Below are 22,023 nucleotides of genomic sequence, written 5' to 3' on the forward strand. Positions count from 1 at the left end.
AACACGCAGAAAAGGATCCCACAGACCAAGCCAGTCAGCTCTTTCTTTATCCAACGCAGCTTCGCTCCACGTTTCGCTCCAGCTTTATACAACTAAACCTGTATAGAAAGCTCCTGACGACCTCACGCTCGCAAGGGAAGGACGGCACCACGACGGCAGCCGCGCGCACAGCCAGCCAACACCGTTTTTGGGGTGGGGGGAGAGGAGAAAAACGAAGTCACCACCTTTATCTAACAGATAACAGATGCATTGTAATATTAAACGAAAGCTTAACAAAATCGTGTAAGAAACTCCCTCGCAGCCCTAGCCTTCCACTCCATCAGCACAGTACACAGCGTTTTTGAGACCTGCTCAGCTCAGCACGTGCCCGAGGGCCAGTTGGCTTTGTTGGGCCAGTTTAATTCACGTTCTCTTGCCAGTCTGCGAGCGTCACGGGAGTGATGCCTCTCAGACAAGCAGAGCGCGCCTGCCAGAGGAAAAAGCCCTCGCGCAGGTCTGAGGTCCCAATGGGAAATTTCTACCAAGAGCTACACGAGAGCGCGACCTGGTAACTTCAAGCCCGGGAGCTCCAGCAATTAAGCGGCACGTTACCATCAACGGCCGTTGAGATGCCGTCGGAGCAAGGAGGTTCCCTGCAAGAGAGACAGCCGAGTAACCAACGGCTCGGCGTCTTTCCAGAGGGTGCCCAGGAGTTTCCAGATCTCTGCTCGTGTCCTTGTGCTGGAAGTGAAGGGTCTTCATGCGCGACGAGAGGTCGGCGGGTGCTCCTCATCCCGGCCCCTCCTATTTTAAGATGATGTGGTAGCTATCATTGGTTTCAGCTGCAAAAGAAGCAAAGCTCGTGAGCGACCTGCAACAGCAAGGGAATCCGCTGGGTTGAGCGGATCTGACACAAGAGCTCGCCAAGAAGTACGGAAGGGAAATACGAGACGGAGCCCGGGCATTTACGCACCTTTCATGGTGTCCAGAACGAAACAGGATTCGTCTTGGAAGTTCTGTATCATCTGAAAGAAGCCAGGAAAGCCAGCTCAGTCTGAGGCCGTATTTAACCGCAGCAGGAGCGCTGCACAGCCCGAAGCGAAGGCTTTGTGTTCTGCCATTCAGCGACGGGCACAGATTTAGAGTGCCGAAAGGGCTAGAAAGCTGCTCAGGCAGGAGCTCAGTGCTCTGGGAGGGAGGAAAGGCACCGGCCGTTAGGATTTATTCCTTCCTCCAGCTCTCTGGAACTCAAGGTCCGAGCCAGCAAGCCGAGAGAGAAAGCACCGGATTCTGGGATGCAGGTCTGAAAGCAAAGTCCTCCCACAGCAATTCCCCTCCCTGTTTTTATAGCAAAGCTAGAAGAAACCCGAGCGCGAAGGAGGGCGTGCGCGCAGCCTGGGCTACCTCAGGGAGAGCTCTTCAGGCCTGGTAATCTCACGGGTTTAAGCGAGGTGCCCCCGGCAGCAGAGCAGCGTCCCCAAGCTCTACGGCCTTCAACGATTAACTCCGACCCTCGGGAAGCCGGAGGCGGCTGAGCAGGGCCCTTCCTGAAGGCCTGCCCGGGGGACCTGTTCCCCGGGGTCCTGCGCAACCTCAGAGCACAACCAGACACGAAGCAGCTCAAGCAACCCAAGCGCAAGAGGTCGAAAATCAGGAGCACCCAGAGGCCGTTACCTCGTCACTGATCAGCACGTGTATCCCCGTCGGACCTTGCTTGTATATCTGGCTGATCTGTTGGGAAGAGATGCTGAAGAGCTGGGCCAGCTTTTCCGTCAGTTCCACTGCCGTCAGTTCCTCCAGATAAATAGCGTGGTACACTGCGAGGAGAAGAACGATTACAGCTAGACGCCAAGCGCGGCGTCGACGTCTACGCTGCGGACGCCGAGACGCCTCAGCTAGTGCCACGCCTGCTAGCCCAGGGAGCGGATGCTTAGAGGAGCGCCGCAAACAGGCTGCTCCCTGCCCGGGAACGTCGCAGCCCCGTTGGGAAGGGCTCGTGCACAGCCCTTCTAGCGGGCGCTGCTTTTCAGCAGGTGAAAGGCCGGCTCTGCTGCGCCCGACTCACGCAGCTATCATCTCTCCAAGCCCAAGCTGCTAAATCTACGCGCGACTGCAGCGTGTCTCTGGTGTCTGCTCTTGCTACCCGGCTGCAGCGTGCCCCGAGCTCCGTAAGCATCAGCTCCGCAGTAACCTGGCTGTCGTCAGTGTCCTGCAACGCTCGCTCCGTATTTATGCAAGTCCTTGCCCCAAAAAGCTTCTATTTCGACTAGCATCAGCCGAGGAGCATTTTGTACCATTCCTGGCGGTTTTCAAGCCCAGCAGGACGGAAACGCTGCCCTAGCACCTCCCCAGAGCCCCCCCTGTTCCCCCACTCCCACGAGGCAGGTCCTGGGGGGAAGCGAGAGGATCCGAATTGGAGCAGGGCAAGGAAAGGACGAGCCGTTTGCTTTTGCGCTTGCCGCTCCAATCACGGAGGTGGATAAACTGGCGCCTGGCTGCTCCGCAAATGTAGGTCACTCATTGTTGTCTGGGCAATGCCGGATTCTCGCAGGAGCTATCATTTGTCGGCTCAGAGCAGGCAACATGCCGACAGTCAGATTCTGCAGCCACCCAGTTGGTGGGCAAGGAGAAAAATCAGCTGGGCAGGACCAGGGCAAGCGAAAAGGGTTCGCCGCGATCTTTTGGCACCCTTGCCAAAGGAGAGCGTGCGCAAGCCCTCGGTTTGCGTACAGAGCCTGCATTAGGTCGCAGGAGAGCTCGCCGCCTCCTTGCAGCGAAGAGACAAGGATGACAGCAGCCAACACAAGGCGCGGCAGCCGAAAAGAAAAGGCGCAGACCCTCTTTGAGCTGCTGCGCGGGCTCAGCGGGCTCTGGTAAGGCAAGCAGCCCTGGCTGCGAGAGGGGCCTTTCGCCAGCCCCAAACCCCCCAGGGCAGCAGGGTGGGGACGAGGGGATGGGAGGCAACTGGTGCTGAGCGCCCGTGGGCGGCAGCGGCGGGGCTGGAAGCAGCCCCCACCATGTTTCTCTTTGCTGAACCCCCCGGCTGTTATTTCCCCCCCTCGCCCTGTCGGCAGCAACCCAAGCCCAGGCGCCGCCAGCCAGGCTTCGAAGCCCTTACCAAAAAAAGTACTGGTTACTGTGTCGCCATCCTCGTGTTTCTGCTGGAGGTCCCTCAGCTGCTGGGACTCCTGACACACGTAGATGGTCAGTCTGGGCCGCACCATCCTACGGGCAGAGCAGGGAGTGAACGCCATCGCATTTGCTCAAGGACACCTCTAGTTCCCCACACTTTGCCAGCTCCCTTCCCTCCCCAGTATCCTCAGAAGGAAGAGAAGAGATCGACGAACTCATCTCGAAGCAAAACCATTGTGGTCGTCCCCACCTTGCTGATACAGCAAAGGTTTTTGCGAGAAAGGGACGAAGTCGGCACGGGGACATGGTGCCAGCTGGCTACTGAGCAGCTACATCGGCTGGTTCACTCCCGAGGACAGAGCAGCCACGGTTCAGACCGGGCTCTGCTGGTAACGCACACGCCGCTTCTCCTTCGGAGCCTCGCTTGGCAGCGCAAAAGCCGGCAGCGTCTCCCGTCCTTCGTGCCCTTCTCCCCAGCACAGCGCGACCACGTTTCCCCGCTACCTCCCGAGCCGTCGGAGGCAGTACGTTAAACCCCCGGAACGCTCCCCCCCCGCGCAGCTCTTGCTGCCGCCCCGTATCAGAGACCCGCGCCAATGCCTCCCCCGAGCTTCCCTCCGGGACACAGCCCACCCCGCGCCTCTCCGCCCGGCTGCAGCGGCGCCTTCCGAAATGCTCCAGCTCAGACGGGAGGTCAGAGTTAAACACCAGTCCCCGCTTCTTCAGGGAAAGGTGCAAAGGGATATTCCCTTTCTGGGAAGGGAATTCCACTGAGAGGTGGTTCAGAGGACGGAGGAAACAAGTACTGCATCGGCAGGACTTTCTGGCTTGTGGCTGGATTCTCTGACGCTCAAAGAGTACGATAATTTCTAACGCTTCTCTCCCCCGTGGATTTTCTTCCCTGAATTGTCTCTGGAGCGGTTACCCTGCTGGCTAAGTTATCAAATTTGACTGAAAAAGGGTCGGGAAGGTTAATGAAACTCTGTTCTCTCTAATAGCAGGAGCCAAGCAAACAGGCTAAAACAAATACAATTTATCTACCATCCACAATCAGCTTTTAAGCAAACAACATACCGTCCTTTTAACGCGTTGAAGAGCCTGATGCCATCCGCAGGGCCGCAGATCTGGATAACATCTTCTCTGGTCAGCTTCAGTAAGTCTGCGCCTACAGTTTAAAAAAATCAAAAGGAAAGTCACACAATCCAGCCCAAAGTGTCCGGGATTGGGGTGGGGTGGGACTCTGGGCACCACAGCTGTGCCGGCTCCCCCTCCTCCCGCTCGCAGAGCTCACCCCGCTCCCAAATTGCGGCTGCCTCCTGCTAACAACCTTCCCCTGCTTCCCCCAGAAGGACGCTCGCAAGATTTTTTTTCCAGACTGGTTTTGCAAGAGCGCGTTTCGGTACAACCCTGTGTCCCCGCATTATCGTTTACGGCCGGCTATCCAGCGCCTCGGCGACCCTGGATAACGGAGGCCGTATCACCAGGGAAGGAGAGGAAAATAAACGCGAAGCATTTCTTTATACACAGCGCTTTCCCCCAGATCAGCATTTCTGGGCTTGTTTTAAGATCGGAGGGTGCTGCGAGCTCTTGGAAGAGAAACAACCCCAGTCCCCACTGTTGTGCCAGTTGAGAGCGAGGTGAGAAATGAAGAACACAGCTTTCAGGGCAGCCACATTTTATTGCGTTACAAAAAATACGAGGTTTAAAAAAAAAAAAACCAACAAAACATTTATATTCGCAACGGTAACAGGAAGATGGCCTCCGGAGCAAGAGGAGGCAGAGGGACTTGGCACAGAGAAGGGGCAGACACGGAGGGGATGTCGTAACCTACCTGAGAAGTTTCTGAAAAGCCGAGAAAAAGTGGAGAAGCGGTTTCGGTGCAGCCACTGCTGGGCCTCCTGGGGTGTGCTGGTGGGCAAGAGGTTCTGCAATGTAGGAAAAGAAGGGTCACAGCCTCAGAGGGGACGTGGAAGCCCTTCCACTGAGGAACGAGCACAGGTCAGCTCAGTCAGCGTTTATAATCGCAGTCTTAAATCGAGACCCTAGTGAGCCAGGCTCACAGCACACGCCCAATAAAGGCTGCAGCCTGAACGGGTTTTGATTTAAAAGGCTTCAGAGGGACAGAGAAAGAGGAAGGAAGCAAAGGGCAAAGCACAGCGAAGATCAAGGCAATAAGTAAAGGTCAGAGCGAGCTACAGAAAGCTTGCTGTCAGCCCCACGAGGCTGTACCGGGCATTTTTCACTCCATCACCTCCTTCTCCAACTAGGAGTCAAAAAGAAGTTATAACTCCCCAAAGACGTTACACTAGAGCAGGCTCTTCCCCAGCAAACGGCAGCCACCCACAAACCCGCCCCCGCTCCGTCCCCAAATCCCGTTTTCTGACCTGTGCACCATCCTTACCACAAGCATAAGCTCTGAGGTGTGACTTACATCTGCGATCGGAGGGGGTGGCTCGGGCTGATGGTTTGGAGAGCCATTGCTAGGTTGGGGAAGAGAGCCAGACAGAGCAGAAGACGAGGTTAGCGCCGCTCTTCCCCTTCCGGCACGGCATCCCGGCAGGCAGCAACCACCCCCCTCCAAGTCCCATAACCAAGCCCGCCGAAACACAGGGACAGACAGCTACGTGGCTGCGGCAACGCCGTCATCGTTGCGGTGCGATGCTTCGCAAGAACGAACGGCTTACGTTGGAGTACTAACGCGATGGGGAAAGGCAGAGCGAAGCAGGCTGGAAGCTGAACTGCTGCTCAAACGCACGCAGGCTTCTCGTGCGAGAGCCGAGCTTTGCTGCAGCCAGGAGAGGTAACAGCGCTCAGCTTCAAGGGCTTTAATTTGATTTTCCCCCCACCGCCACGGCCTCTTAGGCTGCTTCCACCCCGCTGTGCACCTTGGAACCAGGCCCTTCCTTTCGCTAGCCGTCACTGCCAGCTCAGACACATCAATCTCTCGTGCAAGGCAGAAATCGATAGCCAGCCAGCCTCTTCTCCGGACTCACCCTTCGCCAATGGAAAAACTGCTGTGGGAACTGTTGAAGCCAGGGGATGGCGCGTTATTGACGTACGTTATCTCTGGCCAGGGAGAACACTAGAAAGGAAAACCCAGAAGAGTCACAGGATTGCTTTGAACAAGTGCGCGTACCTGCTCCGGTCAGCACAGGTTAACAGCTATTTGCTGACCGACAACCGACTATGAAACAGAATTAAAGAATAAAGTAGGGGATTAAACGAAGCCATGCCAATTCACTGCAGATGGTCACAAAGCTCACGTTCAGTCATTCTTCATCTCAAAACGCCAAAAGTCACAAAATTCAAATGCAGTGAGATCTGCGATCTCAACCATCGCTCTGGCACTGGGCTGACACACACGGCGCCCGCCAGCCCGGGCGCCTCTGCAGCAAGCCACGCAGCGGATCGAGCCCACATCGGGCACTGACGAGCGTCCCCGAATTCACCCAGGGCAGGACGGGGGCTCCCTCCCCCGGGCTGTTCAGCACCGACCCCTCAAACGATTGCATTTTAATAGACCGGCACTTTCCACTAGCACAGGGAGGAAACAACGGGGTTTTCTGCCAGCTCACAGCCTCGGCGGCCAGTTGCCACACGGGCAAAACAAAGCTGCAGGGAGAGGTAAGATCTTTTATTAGATGATCTCTTACAGTGGGGAAAAAACCCGTCACGTTTCCAGGCACAAGAGCCCTTTTTCAGGTCTAGTAAGAAACATCTCCTCTGCCTACAAAATTTCTCTTGCTTTTGTCTTGCAGCTGTTAACAGCTTGGCCGAACGCTTCACAGCAGAACAGCCAGTTCCTTGCCACCTGCGAGCGAGGTAAGCCAGGTTTCATTAAAACAACGATGCCAGCCGCTGCGTGAAAGAGCACCCCACCTCTGTGAGTATCGTAGTTTCGTAGGAAGGCTGGTATTTCTCTTTCTCGTGAGGTGTTCGCTTCTCCATCTTTTCCCTGTCCGTCTTCTGCTTCCGATCAGCTCCTTTGGGCTGGAAAGGAGAACGTCCTGTTAGAACAGCAGCGTGGAAGGGCGACAGCAGACGTTTGGATAGATGTGCAAGAAATGCAAGAACCAGAAAAGGTGACCCGTCCTTCTCCTCACCCACTTGTTGCTTTACAGAGGGAAAGGGAAGAGGGCTGGGACTATCTGCACCGAGAATTAGCTATGGCGACAGCATCACTTCTGTGACAACCCCAATATCCTGATCTACCCACGCCCCTAAAATGGGGCCCAGAACATCTGAACAAGGAGGTGAAACATTTTTCGAAAGAAACTTCTCCCGACAGCAGACGTTGGCTCTGAGGGGACAAAGGCCAGTTTCTGGTGTCACAGATCGGAGCTGCGTCTTCCGCACCTTCATCAACCACTTTGAGAGGCGGCATTTCAGTGGCACAAACTGCACCGGAACACAAGAGAGCTCAATTATGTCCTTGCCTTTGCCACGACCTTGAAAAACCGTGTACTCTCTCATACACAAGATTAAGATGATTTTACTTGCTGCCTTTATCAAATGCTCAAAGCCCTAGGGAAAGCAGCAAGTAAGAGAGCGCCGTTATAACCACCGAAGCTATCCCAGTGCTCCCCTCGGCAGAACCCTAAAGAAATGCCCTTAAAACTTGGCGGTGCATGGTCTCTGCCTGCACTCGCGAGCGGAAGGAATTTGGCCTCAGTGGACCAACGCAGCTGCCTGCCAACATGCGGATGCCTCCTGAGCGGATGAGCGCATCCACGGCACCGGCGGGGAAGCTTTAGGAGTGCAAATACAGCCGGGTACCGCAGCCCTCCCGCTCCCCCAAGCTCCAAATCTCTTCTCCTCTGGACAGCAAAGCTGAGACCCGAACAAGCTACCAGCACGCTCTGAGCTGGGCGAGGAGGTGCTGCTGAGCTGGGGCTTGATTAGCCAGTTTCTGCCATGAAAATCTAATGGTTGCTCTTATCTTTCCACGGTCACTGCTGCTGCTTCTGGCGGCTAGAAAGGATCTGTGCTCCAGACACCGACGAGCGTGGGTAAGGGGCCCTCAGCAGCTATTTTGAAAGCACCGAAATGCTCGAAAGCACCGAACAGCAGCCCTGACCCCAGGAGACCGGCTGCATCAAACGAGCAGGAGATAAGGCCGGGACCATCGGCGACCATCCTCTGCAGGGAGACCATGCCCCGACGCCACAGCTTCCCTGCTTGGGGTTTTCCTGGTTCAAGGTCATCAGAGTCAAAAAAAAACCCCCAAACCCCATCCCCTGGCACAAAGAGCTGAAGCTCAGTAGAAATGCAGCGCCAGATGCCTCGTGATCTCACTATCCTCCGGGTTCTTGTCTGTGACCAGCCTTATCCCTTAACTCCCGACTCCGCAGCCATCCGCTTAGGCTATTTGCATCGAGATACCAGCCAGAGCTCAAACAAGCCCTAACAAATCACACCCCCGCCTTCGAAATGTTATAATCCAAACAGGCAAAAGAGAAGGGAGAGAAGGGGAAAGATGCCAAGTCAACAGCAGCAGGGCACGCTGCCCGATATCCCACAGCAACTTCACGGCAGAACTGCAAAGCAGCACAGGCGCCCAGCCAGGCAACCGACCCCGCTGCATGCCAAGCGGCCCTAAAGGCAGAAAAAGAGAGGAGCCACGGACAAGATTTTGCGGGGCGTTACAGGGAGGACGGGGTAACGAAGACAACCTCAGTGTACCAGACAGCGTGGGCACAGCCGCCCCCGCGCCACGACACCTGGGTGCTGCCGCACCAACGACCCTTCTCAGCCACCCACGGCACCGCGCTGCTGCGACCGCCACCGCCAGGTCACGGCTTTGGGTTTCTGCAAATGATTTGCAACAGGGAGCAGGCGCCTGCGCTGCTGGAGAGGCCAGATGCAGACGGACCATCAGATGCAGACAGACCATCAGCAACAGGTAATAAGAAAGCGAGGAGTTTAGACAGACACCAAAGCTCCTGGGAGGATCTCCCAAGCTGATAAGGCTCAAGACTAAACGTGGGAGGTTTCAGACAGAGGCAACACAACCCATGCTCTCCCTGTAAGTTGTTCTTGGCTTACTGGTTTTGTAGCCTCAATGGCATCCAGACTCGATCGACAGAGGAACCAGGGAGAGAGCGGCAACGCAAGACCAGAAGGACCGAGAGGCCCTTTCGCAGGCAAGCTCGGCCACGGTCCTGCGCCCGTGACGTTCGCTGGGGCTGCAGCGTGGATTGGGACTGACTCCCAGTTTGTTTCCTAGCGGGGAACGGCCACCAACGGGCCAGGTACCTTGAAGACTTTGATCTGGCAGCTGGCAGAGTGCAGGTGCTCCGTGTACTCCCCGTTCTCGTTCTCCTTGAACGTGTCTATCTGGACCCGAAAGGGTACCCCCTTCTCTCCTCCATGCTTCCGCATGGTGAACTCCGTGCTGATACAGTGAACCTGGGGGGAAGGCAAGGCATCCTGCGGTTAGTAATTCTGCCGTGTCCGACTGACCGCAAACTTCCCCTTCCCCTCGTGGGAGCCAGGAGAGCGCTCACGGAAAGGGCGGCCCGGCGAGAAGGGCGGAATACAGAGCCGGGATGGGGCCACACCGAGTACCCCCAGCATTAAGGAGTTAAGGGGATGCCACAGCAGAGGTGGAGCCACATTCTTTCAACGAGTTTTGCAACCTCTTAATGTTACAAGCCAGCCCCGGATCAGCAGGGCAGAGAGTTCGGCTGCACCAGCCTCCCCACGCTGCAGCCTGTCATTCTAGGCGGGAGGGCCAGACTTCCAAGAGGTATTTTAGGCAGCTGGCGAGATGCGCAAAAGCGTCTAAGCAAGACGGAGACCCAAATCGCGAAACCAGCGGGACCTAAACCACCACAAAAACGTGTAAAACAACTTATTGGTGGTCAACCGTGCCTGTGCCTTGCTAACGCATGAGCTGCTGCTCTCTCGCATCGCTTGAGGCAGGAGGTAGGGTGTATTTTAGCTGACATTCTTCTACCACTGTAGCATCTGGCTGCTATTTCAGTGCTCCAAGTTAAAAAAAAGCACCTTCCTCCCCCTTGGGAAACTTATTTTTTCCCCTAGAGCCCCGCAACAGGAGCTTTCCCGCTTCTCCTGTTTTACCTGGATAAACACAGAAGTCCTCTTTGAAGGATCCCACAGAAACTCCACTGTATTGAGCTGGGTTGGGTTTGCTCTAGGGTCAATGATGCCCACGGACATTGGGATATCTGTAGGGGCACAGACGGAGAAGCAGCTGCGGTTTGTAGGAGAAGGAGAAGGAAGAGATTCACGGGGAACATACGGAAGAACCAACCGTGCCTCTCAAAGTGCGGAATCGTGACAGCACTTTGTCCCTTGAAGTCAAGGGACCGGGAGCCTGGCTGGAGGCACTTCAGGCACCCGTATCTCCTCCAGCCCCAGCCAAGGTGCTGCCACGGGGACTCACCTATGTCCAGTATCCTGTCCCCAGGCCTGTTCCACCGCCAGCCCTCCAGCTGCTGATGCTCCGTGTACTGCAGCCGCCGGTCGTGAAACACCACCCGGAAAATGCTCTGGAGGGGAGAAACAGTCAGCGCCTGGAGCTGCCCCAGGAAACCGGACAGTCTTCAAGCTGCGAGGCATTTTCCGGGCACAGAGGGGAGCAGAGGGGCCTGAAGGCTTCACGGAGAAGCCGAAGCAAGAAAAGAAAGCCCAGAAGGACCCTTGGGACAGAAGCATGAAGGCCGCAGCTTATCCGTCCTGAACACGAAGCGATTGGCAATCGCCTCTTGGCTTGAGCCCAGGCCCCACGAGACTGGCTGGACACCACCAGCCAGGCTGGTCTCAACAAGGTGGGAGAAGGAGAAAGGGAAAATAAACCCCCAACCAAGCCAGACCTATCCCACACACGCCGTCACGGAGGCCGCTGCAGGAACGCAGGACAAGACCTCGCTCGCTGCTCCCTACGGCAGGAGATGGCCCCAGCTGGACACCCGTACCTGTGCTCTCCGCTTACCTTTACCAGTTTCCCATTTATCTCGGGCAGCTCCCCGATTTTCCTGTTGTCCAGCATCCGGATTTCATAGGACTGCCCTGAGGGAAAGAAGACAAGGGCACCTCGCGGTTAGTCGGGGACGGACCTTCGCTGCTGCCCCTCCTCTGGCATTCTGACATCTTTTTCTGCCACACTACGCATGCCACTTGATCTTCTTGCCATGTTTTAGTGGGGGGTCATACGAGCAGGAGCCATTAGAGCCACAGCTCTAACGCCCCTCTCCAGGACCAGATAATCCTCCCCCTTCCTGCAGCAGTACTTTCCAGGAATTACCCTCATTAACCCAAGACCAAGACCAGGGAAGAAATCGATTACACAAGCTGCATCTGGCTTTGGTTGCCAACCCTGATCTTCCAGTTCTCCTTGAAAGCAGCGGGTACAGCTTGAACCTGTAAAACACACCCGCTGCAGAGCACCCCAGCACGGATACTCCAGTTAACCACCTCACACCGCGCAGATTTTAATTAGGTTAAATCCTACAGGCAATTCACCACCGTAAGCGGAGGGCAGGCAGCAAGGCGAAGGAGGTGGCACTTCCAAACAGGAGCAATCTGGGGTTTACTACCGAGGCGTTTTCCATTCCCAGGGGGAAATTTCCAAAGGCAGAACTTTATTTTTTAGAGGGTTTACAGGAGGCGCACGCAGCCTGCGGAGGGCACGGGGCTTCTCTCACCTTGGTTGAGATAGGTGAGTGTTTCGTCGTGGAGCTTGACGGCGGGGAAGTGGCGGCACACAGCACGTACTGGAAGGGCAGAATTTTGTTCTCGTTTTCAGGAGGCAAACTTGATTCTTCCTGCTTGAAGATGGGCAGGGCAAGGACGTCGCTGCAAAGAGATTTGTCAGACATTCATTTCAGCTCTGGCTACACAGAGATGATGCGTTTGGTATTTAGTTCCTCCCCCTAGGAAGAGCTTCGAGCTTTTTTTTAGTTAAAAACCCCCACGTACCCTCACCTCTCTCTGCAGAGCTGCAAAGGAGCATTAAAGCAGACCGCGTAGTCTGAGAAGAGGACCTGACACCTGCTCTTGCTACAGCTTTTTTCAAGTTAGCCTCCCTCTCCACCCAAAAGCCACACATCTCTTGCTTCAAAGCTAAGAGACAGCAGAGTTTGCGTTTCAGACTGAAGCCCAGCTCCTCCGGCAGCGCGACTCCTGCGCCACTCGTGCATCAGCGCAGAGCTGCTGCACAGACAGACGCATGCAGAATGACATCTGTGTCGCACTGATAAAAGCCCGTCCTCTTCCTCGTGGTACCAGCCCGCTCACCTCCGCCAGCAAACCGGCCCCCAGCCCTTTCCCCTGCTCCAAGCGGAGCGGCCAGGAGCTCGTTCACCCTCCCGCAGAGGCTTGGCAGGAATTTCGAAGGCTTGCTCAGGTCAAGGTGGCCAGTTTTTTTTGCCATCGCCTCCCTCTGTGCTTATCAAAGCCCGGGTTTGTGTGGCGGGGCAGGGGCTACGGCCATGGCTCCTGTCAGAAGCCGCTAGAAGCTTCCCCGGCTCCCACCCGGACCCGCCTCTGGCTGAGGCTGAGCCAATCAGCGACAGCGGTAGCACCTCTGGGATCGCCTATTTAAGGGGAAAAAGAGTGCTGAGGGGGTAAGATGGAGGAGGAAGAAGGAGGAGAGGTAGAGGAAGGAGAAGGAGAAGAGCTACAGTAAAACAAGAGGAGGAGAGGAAGAAGAAGATGGGAGAAGAAGAAGATGGGAGAAGAAGAAGATGGAGAAGAAGAAGATGGGAGAAGAAGAAGATGGAGAAGAAGAAAGGAAAAAGAAGATGGGAGAAAGAAGAAGATGGGAGAAGAAGAAGATGGGAGAAGAAGAAGATGGGAGAAGAAGAAGATGGGAAAAAAAGAAGAAGAAGATGGGAGAAGAAGAAGATGGGAGAAGAAGAAGATGGGAGAAGAAGAAGATGGGAGAAGAAGAAGATGGGAGAAGAAGAAGATGGGAGAAGAAGAAGATGGGAGAAGAAGAAGATGGGAGAAGAAGAAGATGGGAAAAGAAGAAAGAAAAAAAAAAAAAAAAAAAAAAAAAAAAGAGAAAGAAGAAGATGGGAGAAGAAGAAGATGGGAGAAGAAGAAGATGGGAGAAGAAGAAGATGGGAGAAGAAGAAGATGGGAGAAGAAGAAGATGGGAGAAGAAGAAGATGGGAGAAGAAGAAGATGGGAGAAGAAGAAGATGGGAGAAGAAGAAGATGGGAGAAGAAGAAGATGGGAGAAGAAGAAGATGGGAGAAGAAGAAGATGGGAGAAGAAGAAGATGGGAGAAGAAGAAGATGGGAGAAGAAGAAGATGGGAGAAGAAGAAGATGGGAGAAGAAGAAAGATGGGAGAAGAAGAAGATGGGAGAAGAAGAAGATGGGAGAAGAAGAAGATGGGAGAAGAAGAAGATGGAGAAGAAGAAGATGGGAGAAGAAGAAGATGGGAGAAGAAGAAGATGGGAGAAGAAGAAGATGGGAGAAGAAGAAGATGGGAGAAGAAGAAGATGGGAGAAGAAGAAGATGGGAGAGAAGAAGAAGAAGAAGATGGGAGAAGAAGAAGATGGGAGAAGAAGAAGATGGGAGAAGAAGAAGATGGGAGAAGAAGAAGATGGGAGAAGAAGAAGATGGGAGAAGAAGAAGATGGGAGAAGAAGAAGATGGGAGAAGAAGAAGATGGGAGAAGAAGAAGATGGGAGAAGAAGAAGATGGGAGAAGAAGAAGATGGGAGAAGAAGAAGATGGGAGAAGAAGAAGATGGGAGAAGAAGAAGATGGGAGAAGAAGAAGATGGGAGAAGAAGAAGATGGGAGAAGAAGAAGATGGGAGAAGAAGAAGATGGGAGAAGAAGAAGATGGGAGAAGAAGAAGATGGGAGAAGAAGAAAGAAGATGGGAGAAGAAGAAGATGGGAGAAGAAGAAGATGGGAGAAGAAGAAGATGGGAGAAGAAGAAGAAAGAAGAAGATGGGAGAAGAAGAAGATGGGAGAAGAAGAAGATGGGAGAAGAAGAAGATGGGAGAAGAAGAAGATGGGAGAAGAAGAAGATGGGAGAAGAAGAAGATGGGAGAAGAAGAAGATGGGAGAAGAAGAAGATGGAGAAAAAAAAAAAAAAAAAAAAAAAAAAAAAAAAGAAAGAAGAAGATGGGAGAAGAAGAAGATGGGAGAAGAAGAAGATGGGAGAAGAAGAAGATGGGAGAAGAAGAAGATGGGAGAAGAAGAAGATGGGAGAAGAAGAAGATGGGAGAAGAAGAAGATGAGGAGCTCCGGTGAGGAGAGGAGTGGGGTGTGAGAGAAACAGCCCTGCAGACCCCGAGGTCAGTGAGGAAGGAGAAGGAGGAGGAGCGGGGGAGCAGAGGTTCCCCTGCAGCCCGTGGTGAGAGGGCAGGCTGTCCCCCTGCAGCCCATGGAGGTGAATGGCGGAGCAGAGATTCCCCTGCAGCCCCTGGAGGAGCCCACGCCGGAGCAGGGGGCTGGGCCCGGAGAAGGCCGTGACTCCGTGGGAGAGCCCACGCTGGAGCAGTTTGTGAAGGACTGCAGCCCGTGGAAAGGACTTGATTTGGAGAAGCTCATGGGGGGCTGACCCCCGCGGGAGGGACCCCACGCTGGAGCAGGGGAAGAGCGTGAGGAGTCCTCCCCCTGAGGAGGAAGGAGCGGCAGAGACAGCGTGTGATGAACTGACTGCAACCCCCATTCCCATCCCCCTGCACCACTGGGGGGGAGGAGGTAGAGGTATTGGGAGCAAAGCTGAGCCCAGGAAGAAAGGAGGGGCAGGGGGAAAGTGTGTTTTAAAGATATGGTTCTATTTCTCACCATCCTACTCTGATTTAATTGGTAACAAATTGATTTATTTTTCCCCAAAATCGAGTCTGTTTTGCCTGTGACCATAAGTGGTGAGTGATCCCTCCCCGTCCTTGTCTCGACCCACAAACCTTTCATTGTATTTTCTCCTCCCCATCCTCCCGGGCGGGAGGCCTGAGCGAGCGGCTGCGTGGTGCTTTGTTGCCGGTTGGGCCTAAACCACGACAGCTGGGCACCGCACAGCCGGCCAGCCCTGACCCGCACCGAGTGCTTGGGATGCCCACGGAGGTCAGAAGATGCTGCGCGTCACAGCCCACACCGTAGGTCCCCACGCCACGGGACGTGGGAGAAACCAGACCCAGGTTTCTGAGACAACTGCCGGCACCTCTTTTATACCTTACAGGTCTGCCTCTTGCCGAAAGCTGCCGCGAATCCTGCCCAGCCTACGTTTAACGACAGGAGGAGCTGCCCTGGGGAAGTCATGAGGATGGCTTCACCACAAACCATGAACCTGCAACAGCCCAAGCACCTTCCTGGCTATCAGGTTATATGAGATTAGTTGTACGGGAGCTACGCGCCGTGCCACAGAGCAGCACAGAGCTGCTCCAGCTACCACAGGCTTGGGCTCATCATCCTCTGGATCCTGTCACGCCGCTCTTGGCGCTGGCTGGGAAAAGCGAGGGTGTTCAAGCCCTGTGCTACCAACTTTTCCCAGGAGAAGAATATCTCCAGGTCTTTGCGATTATGCAAAAAACTCGTGGTCTCCGCTCCCCTGCGATCACAGATGCTTTTCCGTACTCAAAAGGCTACATGGCCAACAAGAACTTGCTGAATAATGTTAATTTAAAAACCATCAGCGATACCCCTGAGCCTATGGACACGTATTTAATAGAAATTGTTTCAGAAGCTGACTCTCAGCAGTTGTTTTGAGCCATAACAATGGCCAAGAGTGATTACTCCATAGTGCATAAACCAGAACATCCTCCCACCCATCCACATGAGCAGAGCCCGGAGCAAAAGCAGAGCCCAGGCAAACGCACTCGAGCAGCACGGATGCGAGGGCAGAGCTGCGGATCAGCTGCCGGGGCCACCCGGTGCCATCTCACCACCCCCCGGTGAAACGCGGCGTGGGGACAGAGCTAGTCGGGTCCCTCTGACGGGCAGTGGTGAAGCAGTAAGCCCTGAGGAAGAGTCAGGTCGCCTGCCCCTCCTGTTACAGGCTTTGGGCTCACGGGAGTGCAAGGAAGAAGGAGTTAAATCAGCTTTTTTTTCTTTAGTTGAACATTAAATACCTTTCCCAAGGAAAAACTGGACTTATCTGGCCAAATACCAGCTCCCACCCTAACATGGCTTTAACCCTTTGGTCTCAAGAGACTAAATATTCACCCTTCCTCCAACGCTGTGCAAGTAACACCTATCACTGCTGCCCAAACCCGAGCAGGAGAGCCCTTCCTCACCCAAATCCCAACTTATTAGACGTTACACAGAGCTGCGCGGATGCCCCGGTCTCGGCATCAAGGCACGTGTACACAATTAGGCAAATTACACAACCCGGGGGACGAACTTCCCTGCAGCTCCGTCTCATTAGCAGAGGAACGGCGTTTCCTCCCGCAGAAGGATTTCTCACCCGAGCAGGCTGCCGAGGCAGGACAAAGCACGGATGTTACCAATCCCTGTAAGAAAGCACAGGGCGCAAGGACAGGGAAGACCAGCACTAACCTGCTGCGCCCAGACAGACGGGAAAATTAATTTAAAGGCTATGCCCTGCACAAATTCTCCCAGCAGCCGGAGGAACGCAGGGTGTACTTCTCCTGCGCGCGTGAGCGCTCGTTTTCCTCGTAGGCTTTGACATGGCAATGCTTCAATCCCAGGCCTGCAGCCTCGGAACACCCCAGTTTTTGCACTTTCTTTTGCTTTGCCTCGCACAAAAACAGTCAGGGTGAGAAAGAGGCAAAGCTCGACTGTGACCTCCCCGCACGGAGAGCCAGCACATCGCCGTCATCCCGGCTTTCACTCACTTTTCCCGTGCACGCAGAGCTCTCACGCGATGCTGGATCCATGTTACGCAGCACAGCGGTCCGCTGTAATATCACAAGCTGCTTTTCAGGGCTCCAGAAGCTCCACGCGGCCGCTAACACCGCTCGGATGCCTGCCAAGAGGAACGGCAGAGCCATCCCTGCAAAACCTCCCCACATCCAGCCTCTAGATTTGTGTTCGCTAAGACCCTGCATGACCATGACCCGAAACCCGCATTTTATTGCGAGCTGCAAAAGGGGGAAAAAAAAACTTGGGGTAGTCACATCCCTGTATTTCTGGAACAAGAGTCCAACCCAATTAATCAGGAATAATCACATCAAGCAAATGACAGTTTGCTTTTGCAAGGAGCTATCAGGGAAGCAGAGCCGCTCTCGGTGCGACTCTGCACGCATGGACAGGTCGGCAGAGCATCGCTGCGATACCCCCGCCTGCGGGGAGCGATCCTTCGCCATCGCAACGGCCTCGGGTTTTGCTAAGAGCCCCTCGGCTGGGACCTCCGGGCGTTCAGACACCGTTACGTGTCTGTGCTATAGGACCCAGGTAATAGGGTCAGCTTTACGCGTTGCAGGGCGCAATAAAAAATTAAATATTTATAGAGACAACATGGTTATAAAACAGCAAGGGAAAGCTCGGCAGCTCCTGGGCCTGGCGTCTTCGCAGCATCTCCAGGGGAAGGACAACCTCAGCCACCTGCAAACGGCAGCAAAACGCCGCGGCCACGGCCGTGACCTGCAAGGCGATTCACGGCGGCACAGCACGTACTTTGTTATTTTGCCTCCTGCTAGTCTCCCACCCGGCCATCGCCCACCAAGTTCAAGAGCAGAGCAGTCATTTTGTGGGTTGTTTGGGGAGAGCCGGGAAGCTGCGAGTCCTTCAGGTCCCAACGTCCCACACGCAGCCCCCTGCGACGTCCCCGTGATGCCCAGCGTGGCCAAACCGAGCAGCCCTCAGCGGATTTTTCTTTAGACAAACCCACGCACGGTCCTGCCTGCTCCAAAGGCACCTGGAGAAGTTCCTGCAACTCCTGGGGACACGCCGCCCTTTAAAATAAAACCCACAATATTTCACTGTGCAATTTAACATGCTTTTGGGGAAAGACACTTCACTTAAGGCCTCTGGTTCTCGGGTGGGAGAGAATCTCCTGGAAAAGAGGGAAAAAAATAATTACAGAAAAACCTTGCCTGCGATGGAAGTATTTGGCCACTGCCCGATTATCGCCTCCAAAGCCACCTCTGCTCTCCTAAAAACCTAATTCCAGGGAACAACAGTAACGCCAAGAATTCAGGTTCGTTAACAAACGCAAAGCGCAATCCCACCACCGTGCAACTCAAACGAGAAAAAGCTTCCAGCCGAGCGACAACCCTCGTCATCCACCACCACCTACCAGCGCTCGTTCCCAAGGTAGTAACGTGCCTCTTCCATAGGGAGAAGGGATGAAAGCGGAAAACCCCCGCGGGGCAAGCACAGAAAAGCCACAAACGCGCTCAAAACCCGAGGTGCCTGTTGAAACCTTTCCCCCCTTCCCGCGACACAGAGAGAAAATGTCAGATGTCAGGACAGGAAGGTCGGCGCGCTCACCTACGGGGGCACACGCTCTATTTACGGGCAGCTTAGGTCAAGAAAAGTCTCCGAAAAAGAGAGTCGGGTTTCAGATGGCCGAGTGAGTCCCGCAGAGAGCGCAGCTCGGCAGCAGGTCGGGCTCAGAGCAGTGGCACAGCCACCGTGCTGCCAACACAGAGCTCAAAGCCCTTTTGCACCGGTAATACCGGCGTGGAAAAGCTTTGCAGCCCGTTTGGTGCACGGCACGGGGACGTGCAGAGCCGTGGCCTCGGGAAACCTCCGCTCAAACCTCCGGTGCTGAAAACCGGTGCCCAGCTGGGTTAGTCATGGTAGGTAAAGGATGTAAATGCTTCGAAGCTCGCAGCTGCAAGATCTCCTCGCACAATTAAAACTTTGATGCATGGTCAATGGGTTTTAGCTCAACGGAGGCAAGTCTACACGGTAAAGTGATCCACAACACCTTTGCTCGCCCTCTCTGAGAGGGGAGCGTTTCTGCACGGGACCCCTTGCCCAAAAGGAAGGGGAAAGGGGAGGAAAAGGAGCTTCGAAGCTTCATGACTCCCCCCCAAAGCAACGCTGGACCTCCCCTGCACACAACGGAAACTCATCCCCTCCCTCTCCATCAAAGGTAACAAGGAAGGAATCCCTCCTCCGAAAAGCTGCCGGTCACAGCGCTTGGTGCTGCTGTTGCCGGGAGAGGTGACGGCCGCGCTCCCTCCGAGCTCACACACCTCTGGGACTTTGGTTTTTTTTTTTTTCCAAGCGCTCCAATTAAACAAACCCCAAAGGCTGTGACAGATCCTAACGGTGGTCAGGGATAACTTTGGGAAGGCGCTGGCTCTCCCCGTCCCTGGAAGGAAGGAGAGACGGAGGCTGGATGAGAAGAGCTGCTCTTCCACTTCCCCTGGAGAAGGGCAGGGGCTGGAAGTTGCTTTCCAGCCTGTTTTACCGTGAGCAATCACCCGACGGGTCATTTTTAATTCTGACTTCTATCATTTCCAATTGCGGCCCCCTCAGAAAGCCCCGGTCTTGCATCAAGGCGTTCTCTTGTGGCATCCTCCTCCCGGACGGCTTAACCTCAGCCCCGACCTCCAGACCTTTCTTCGCCACCCACCTGCATGCCCAGCTCCTGCCTCGGGTCTGCGGGGAGGGATCCATCTCATCCTCTCTCCTCGCTTCCAGCCGAGGGGGAGCCCAGGATGAAAACAAGCGGAACAGAAGTTGCATTGGAACTAATAAAGCTCTCACCCCAAATTACACCAAGGCAGCCCTCTTGCAGATGGCACTGGATCTGCACCGGCCCACGATGGAGCCAATTAATCAAGGATGGCGGCGGGGAAGCACGTGGCTGCTCGCAGACCGACTCAGCAGACCCCGTCCAGTCCAACACCTCACCCACGGGCTGCGCTTCCCCGTTGCAACTCACGCAGCCAAGAAATGAGGCGTTATCGGGTCTCTAACGGCGAGCACGACGCAGCGCTTTGGCCTCGCCGCTGCACGGAGGCTCGGCCGAGCGGCTGGATGCCAGAGCCGGGATCGGGAGGACAGAGCAAGCTGGGACCCATCTCTGGAGCACCAACCACGTACTTGTGCGATACGGTTTGAGCATCTGACGCTATGAGGTCCCGATCCTGATCACTGCACTCATGCATGGGGGGCGTTTGACCCCGTGGGGGTCCTGCTCCTCTCCTTTGCTCCCGGTTTAGCTCAGAGTCAGAACAGAGCTAGTCTGACTTGAAAAAAACATGCTGGTGTTCCCCTGGGAGGGTAATTAATCAGGGCAAAGCGCTGCTCCTGGGGCGATTACCGTACGCTGCATAAAACCAAAGCAACCGGCCACGGGCTCTTCTAACCAGCAGCGGAGGAGAAGCGTGGGACTAACGCTGGGTGATTTAGCTGCAGTTTAAGGACACCAGGATGCCAAAGACCAAGAGCGGCGCAGGGGCTGCACAGCCCCCCGCCCTCGAGCGCATCCACTCTCCGAAACGGCCGCCCAGCGAGCCCCCAAAGCCCTGAGCGGCCAACGGGCTCTTTGCAACCGTGACTCCATCCCAACTTCAAGCGGCCACCACCACGTCCCAGGGTTGGTGCCGGAGCCGAGCGCCCGGCTCCCTCCTGAACCGTCCCCCGGTGTGACGCTGCGGCCACCGCCGAACATGCTGGCGAGCAGCTCGGTCCCCCACCTTTAGGTGCATTTTGGGGCTCCTCAGCCCACCCCAAGCCCCCCGGGGCGGCCAGCCCCTCTCCCAGTTGCAGGACGGATCCTTTAAGGTGGCCGGAGCAGCCCACCTACCTCATGCTGTAGGCCCCAGCGCCCAGCTCCTGGCCGATGCCCGACAGGCTGGCGTCGAAGTCCTGCACCAGCCCAGACTCGATCACCTCGTCCGCCAGCGGCAGCTTCAGAGCCCAGGCCATCCTCACCCACAGGCACGGGGCGCAAGCCCCGGGCGAGGGGGCCGCGTCCCCCGTGGAGGAGGGCAGCGGGGGGGCTCCTCGGCGGGCGCCCCGGTGTGTCGCCCCTCTCAGCGGAGAGGTAAGCTCGCTCCCCGAGGGGGCACCGAGCCCCCCCCCCCCCCCGGGGACCCTCTCCTGGGGTGGCTAACTTGGGGACCCCCAAAACCCACTGCAGGGGACTCAACCCCAAACCCACAGCCCCCCCCCCCCAACCCTTCAGACCCCCTTCCAAGGGGCCACGCTAGCCCCAAGCACCCCAAGGCCTACAGATGCCCCCGAGGGGGCCTCACCCTCCGGGGACCCCGAGCCGTCCTGACTCCCCCCCGGGGCTGCACCCCCAGGGGACCCCAGGCCCTACACCCCCCCCAAGCGGCTGCCCCCCGCGGGGACGCCCCCCCCCCCCGGGGCCCTGCCGCCCGGCCGACCCCCAAGGGGCCGCCCTGGCCCCAGACACCCCCCCCCCCACCAAAGGCCAAAGCCCCTCCAGGGGCTGCCCGCGGCCGCGCCCAAGGCCCCGCGCTACCCCCAGGGCCGCCTTCCCGAGGGGCCGCACCCCCGAGCCCCCCCCGGCCCCGCCGCGCCCGCTCCCGCCCCGCCGAGGGCCCCGGGCCGCGGCCCCCGCAAGATGGAGGCGGTGGCGCCGCGGACCCCCCGCCCCCGCCGCCAGCGGGGAGGTGGCCCCGCCCCACCGCCGCGCCCAGCCAATGGGAGCCGAGGGCCGTCGGGTGACGCGCGGCGGGCGGTAACCAATGGAGAGCTTCGTGCCGGGCCAGCCGCGCGGGGATTGGCCGGGGGGCGGGGCGCCAGCGGCGCGGCGTGGGGCGCTCGGGTCCGTGCGGCGCCTCCCGGAGGATCGCGGGTTCGAGTCCGGGCCCCGGCTCATGCGTGCGCTGAGTTGCGCGGGACTCAGCCGGTTCGGGCCGGGGGCCGTGCTTTCCTCCCTCCCGGGGCTGCTGCGGGGATGGAGGGAACGATGCCGGCCCAGCTCCGTCCTCGGAGCCACTTCCCCAAAAACCCGAGTGCTGGCAGCACGGGGGGCCACAGCTGGGTGCCAAGAGCAGCCCTCCCTCCACGTCCCCCAGGGTTTGGGACAGGGGAGGG

The 22,023-nt window shown here is 56.4% G+C and overlaps 1 protein-coding gene across 1 annotated transcript; it reads right to left on the reverse strand.

Annotated features, from left to right (window-relative positions):
• Positions 1–70: 70 nt before the first annotated feature.
• Positions 71–21,017, reverse strand: TFCP2 (transcription factor CP2). Its single transcript, XM_050914305.1, is given in 16 exon segments — positions 71–821; positions 953–1,004; positions 1,654–1,796; positions 3,098–3,204; positions 4,186–4,276; positions 4,943–5,036; positions 5,543–5,591; positions 6,105–6,193; positions 6,991–7,101; positions 9,367–9,519; positions 10,195–10,301; positions 10,520–10,625; positions 11,069–11,145; positions 11,781–11,828; positions 11,831–11,931; positions 20,762–21,017. Coding segments are annotated over 16 exon segments (1,488 nt in total). The 5' UTR covers positions 20,884–21,017; the 3' UTR covers positions 71–783.
• Between the last annotated feature and the right edge of the window lie 1,006 nt (positions 21,018–22,023).

The sequence above is a fragment of the Gymnogyps californianus genome, unplaced genomic scaffold, assembly GCF_018139145.2.
Source record: "Gymnogyps californianus isolate 813 unplaced genomic scaffold, ASM1813914v2 HiC_scaffold_34, whole genome shotgun sequence".
Taxonomy (NCBI): Eukaryota; Metazoa; Chordata; class Aves; order Accipitriformes; family Cathartidae; genus Gymnogyps; species Gymnogyps californianus.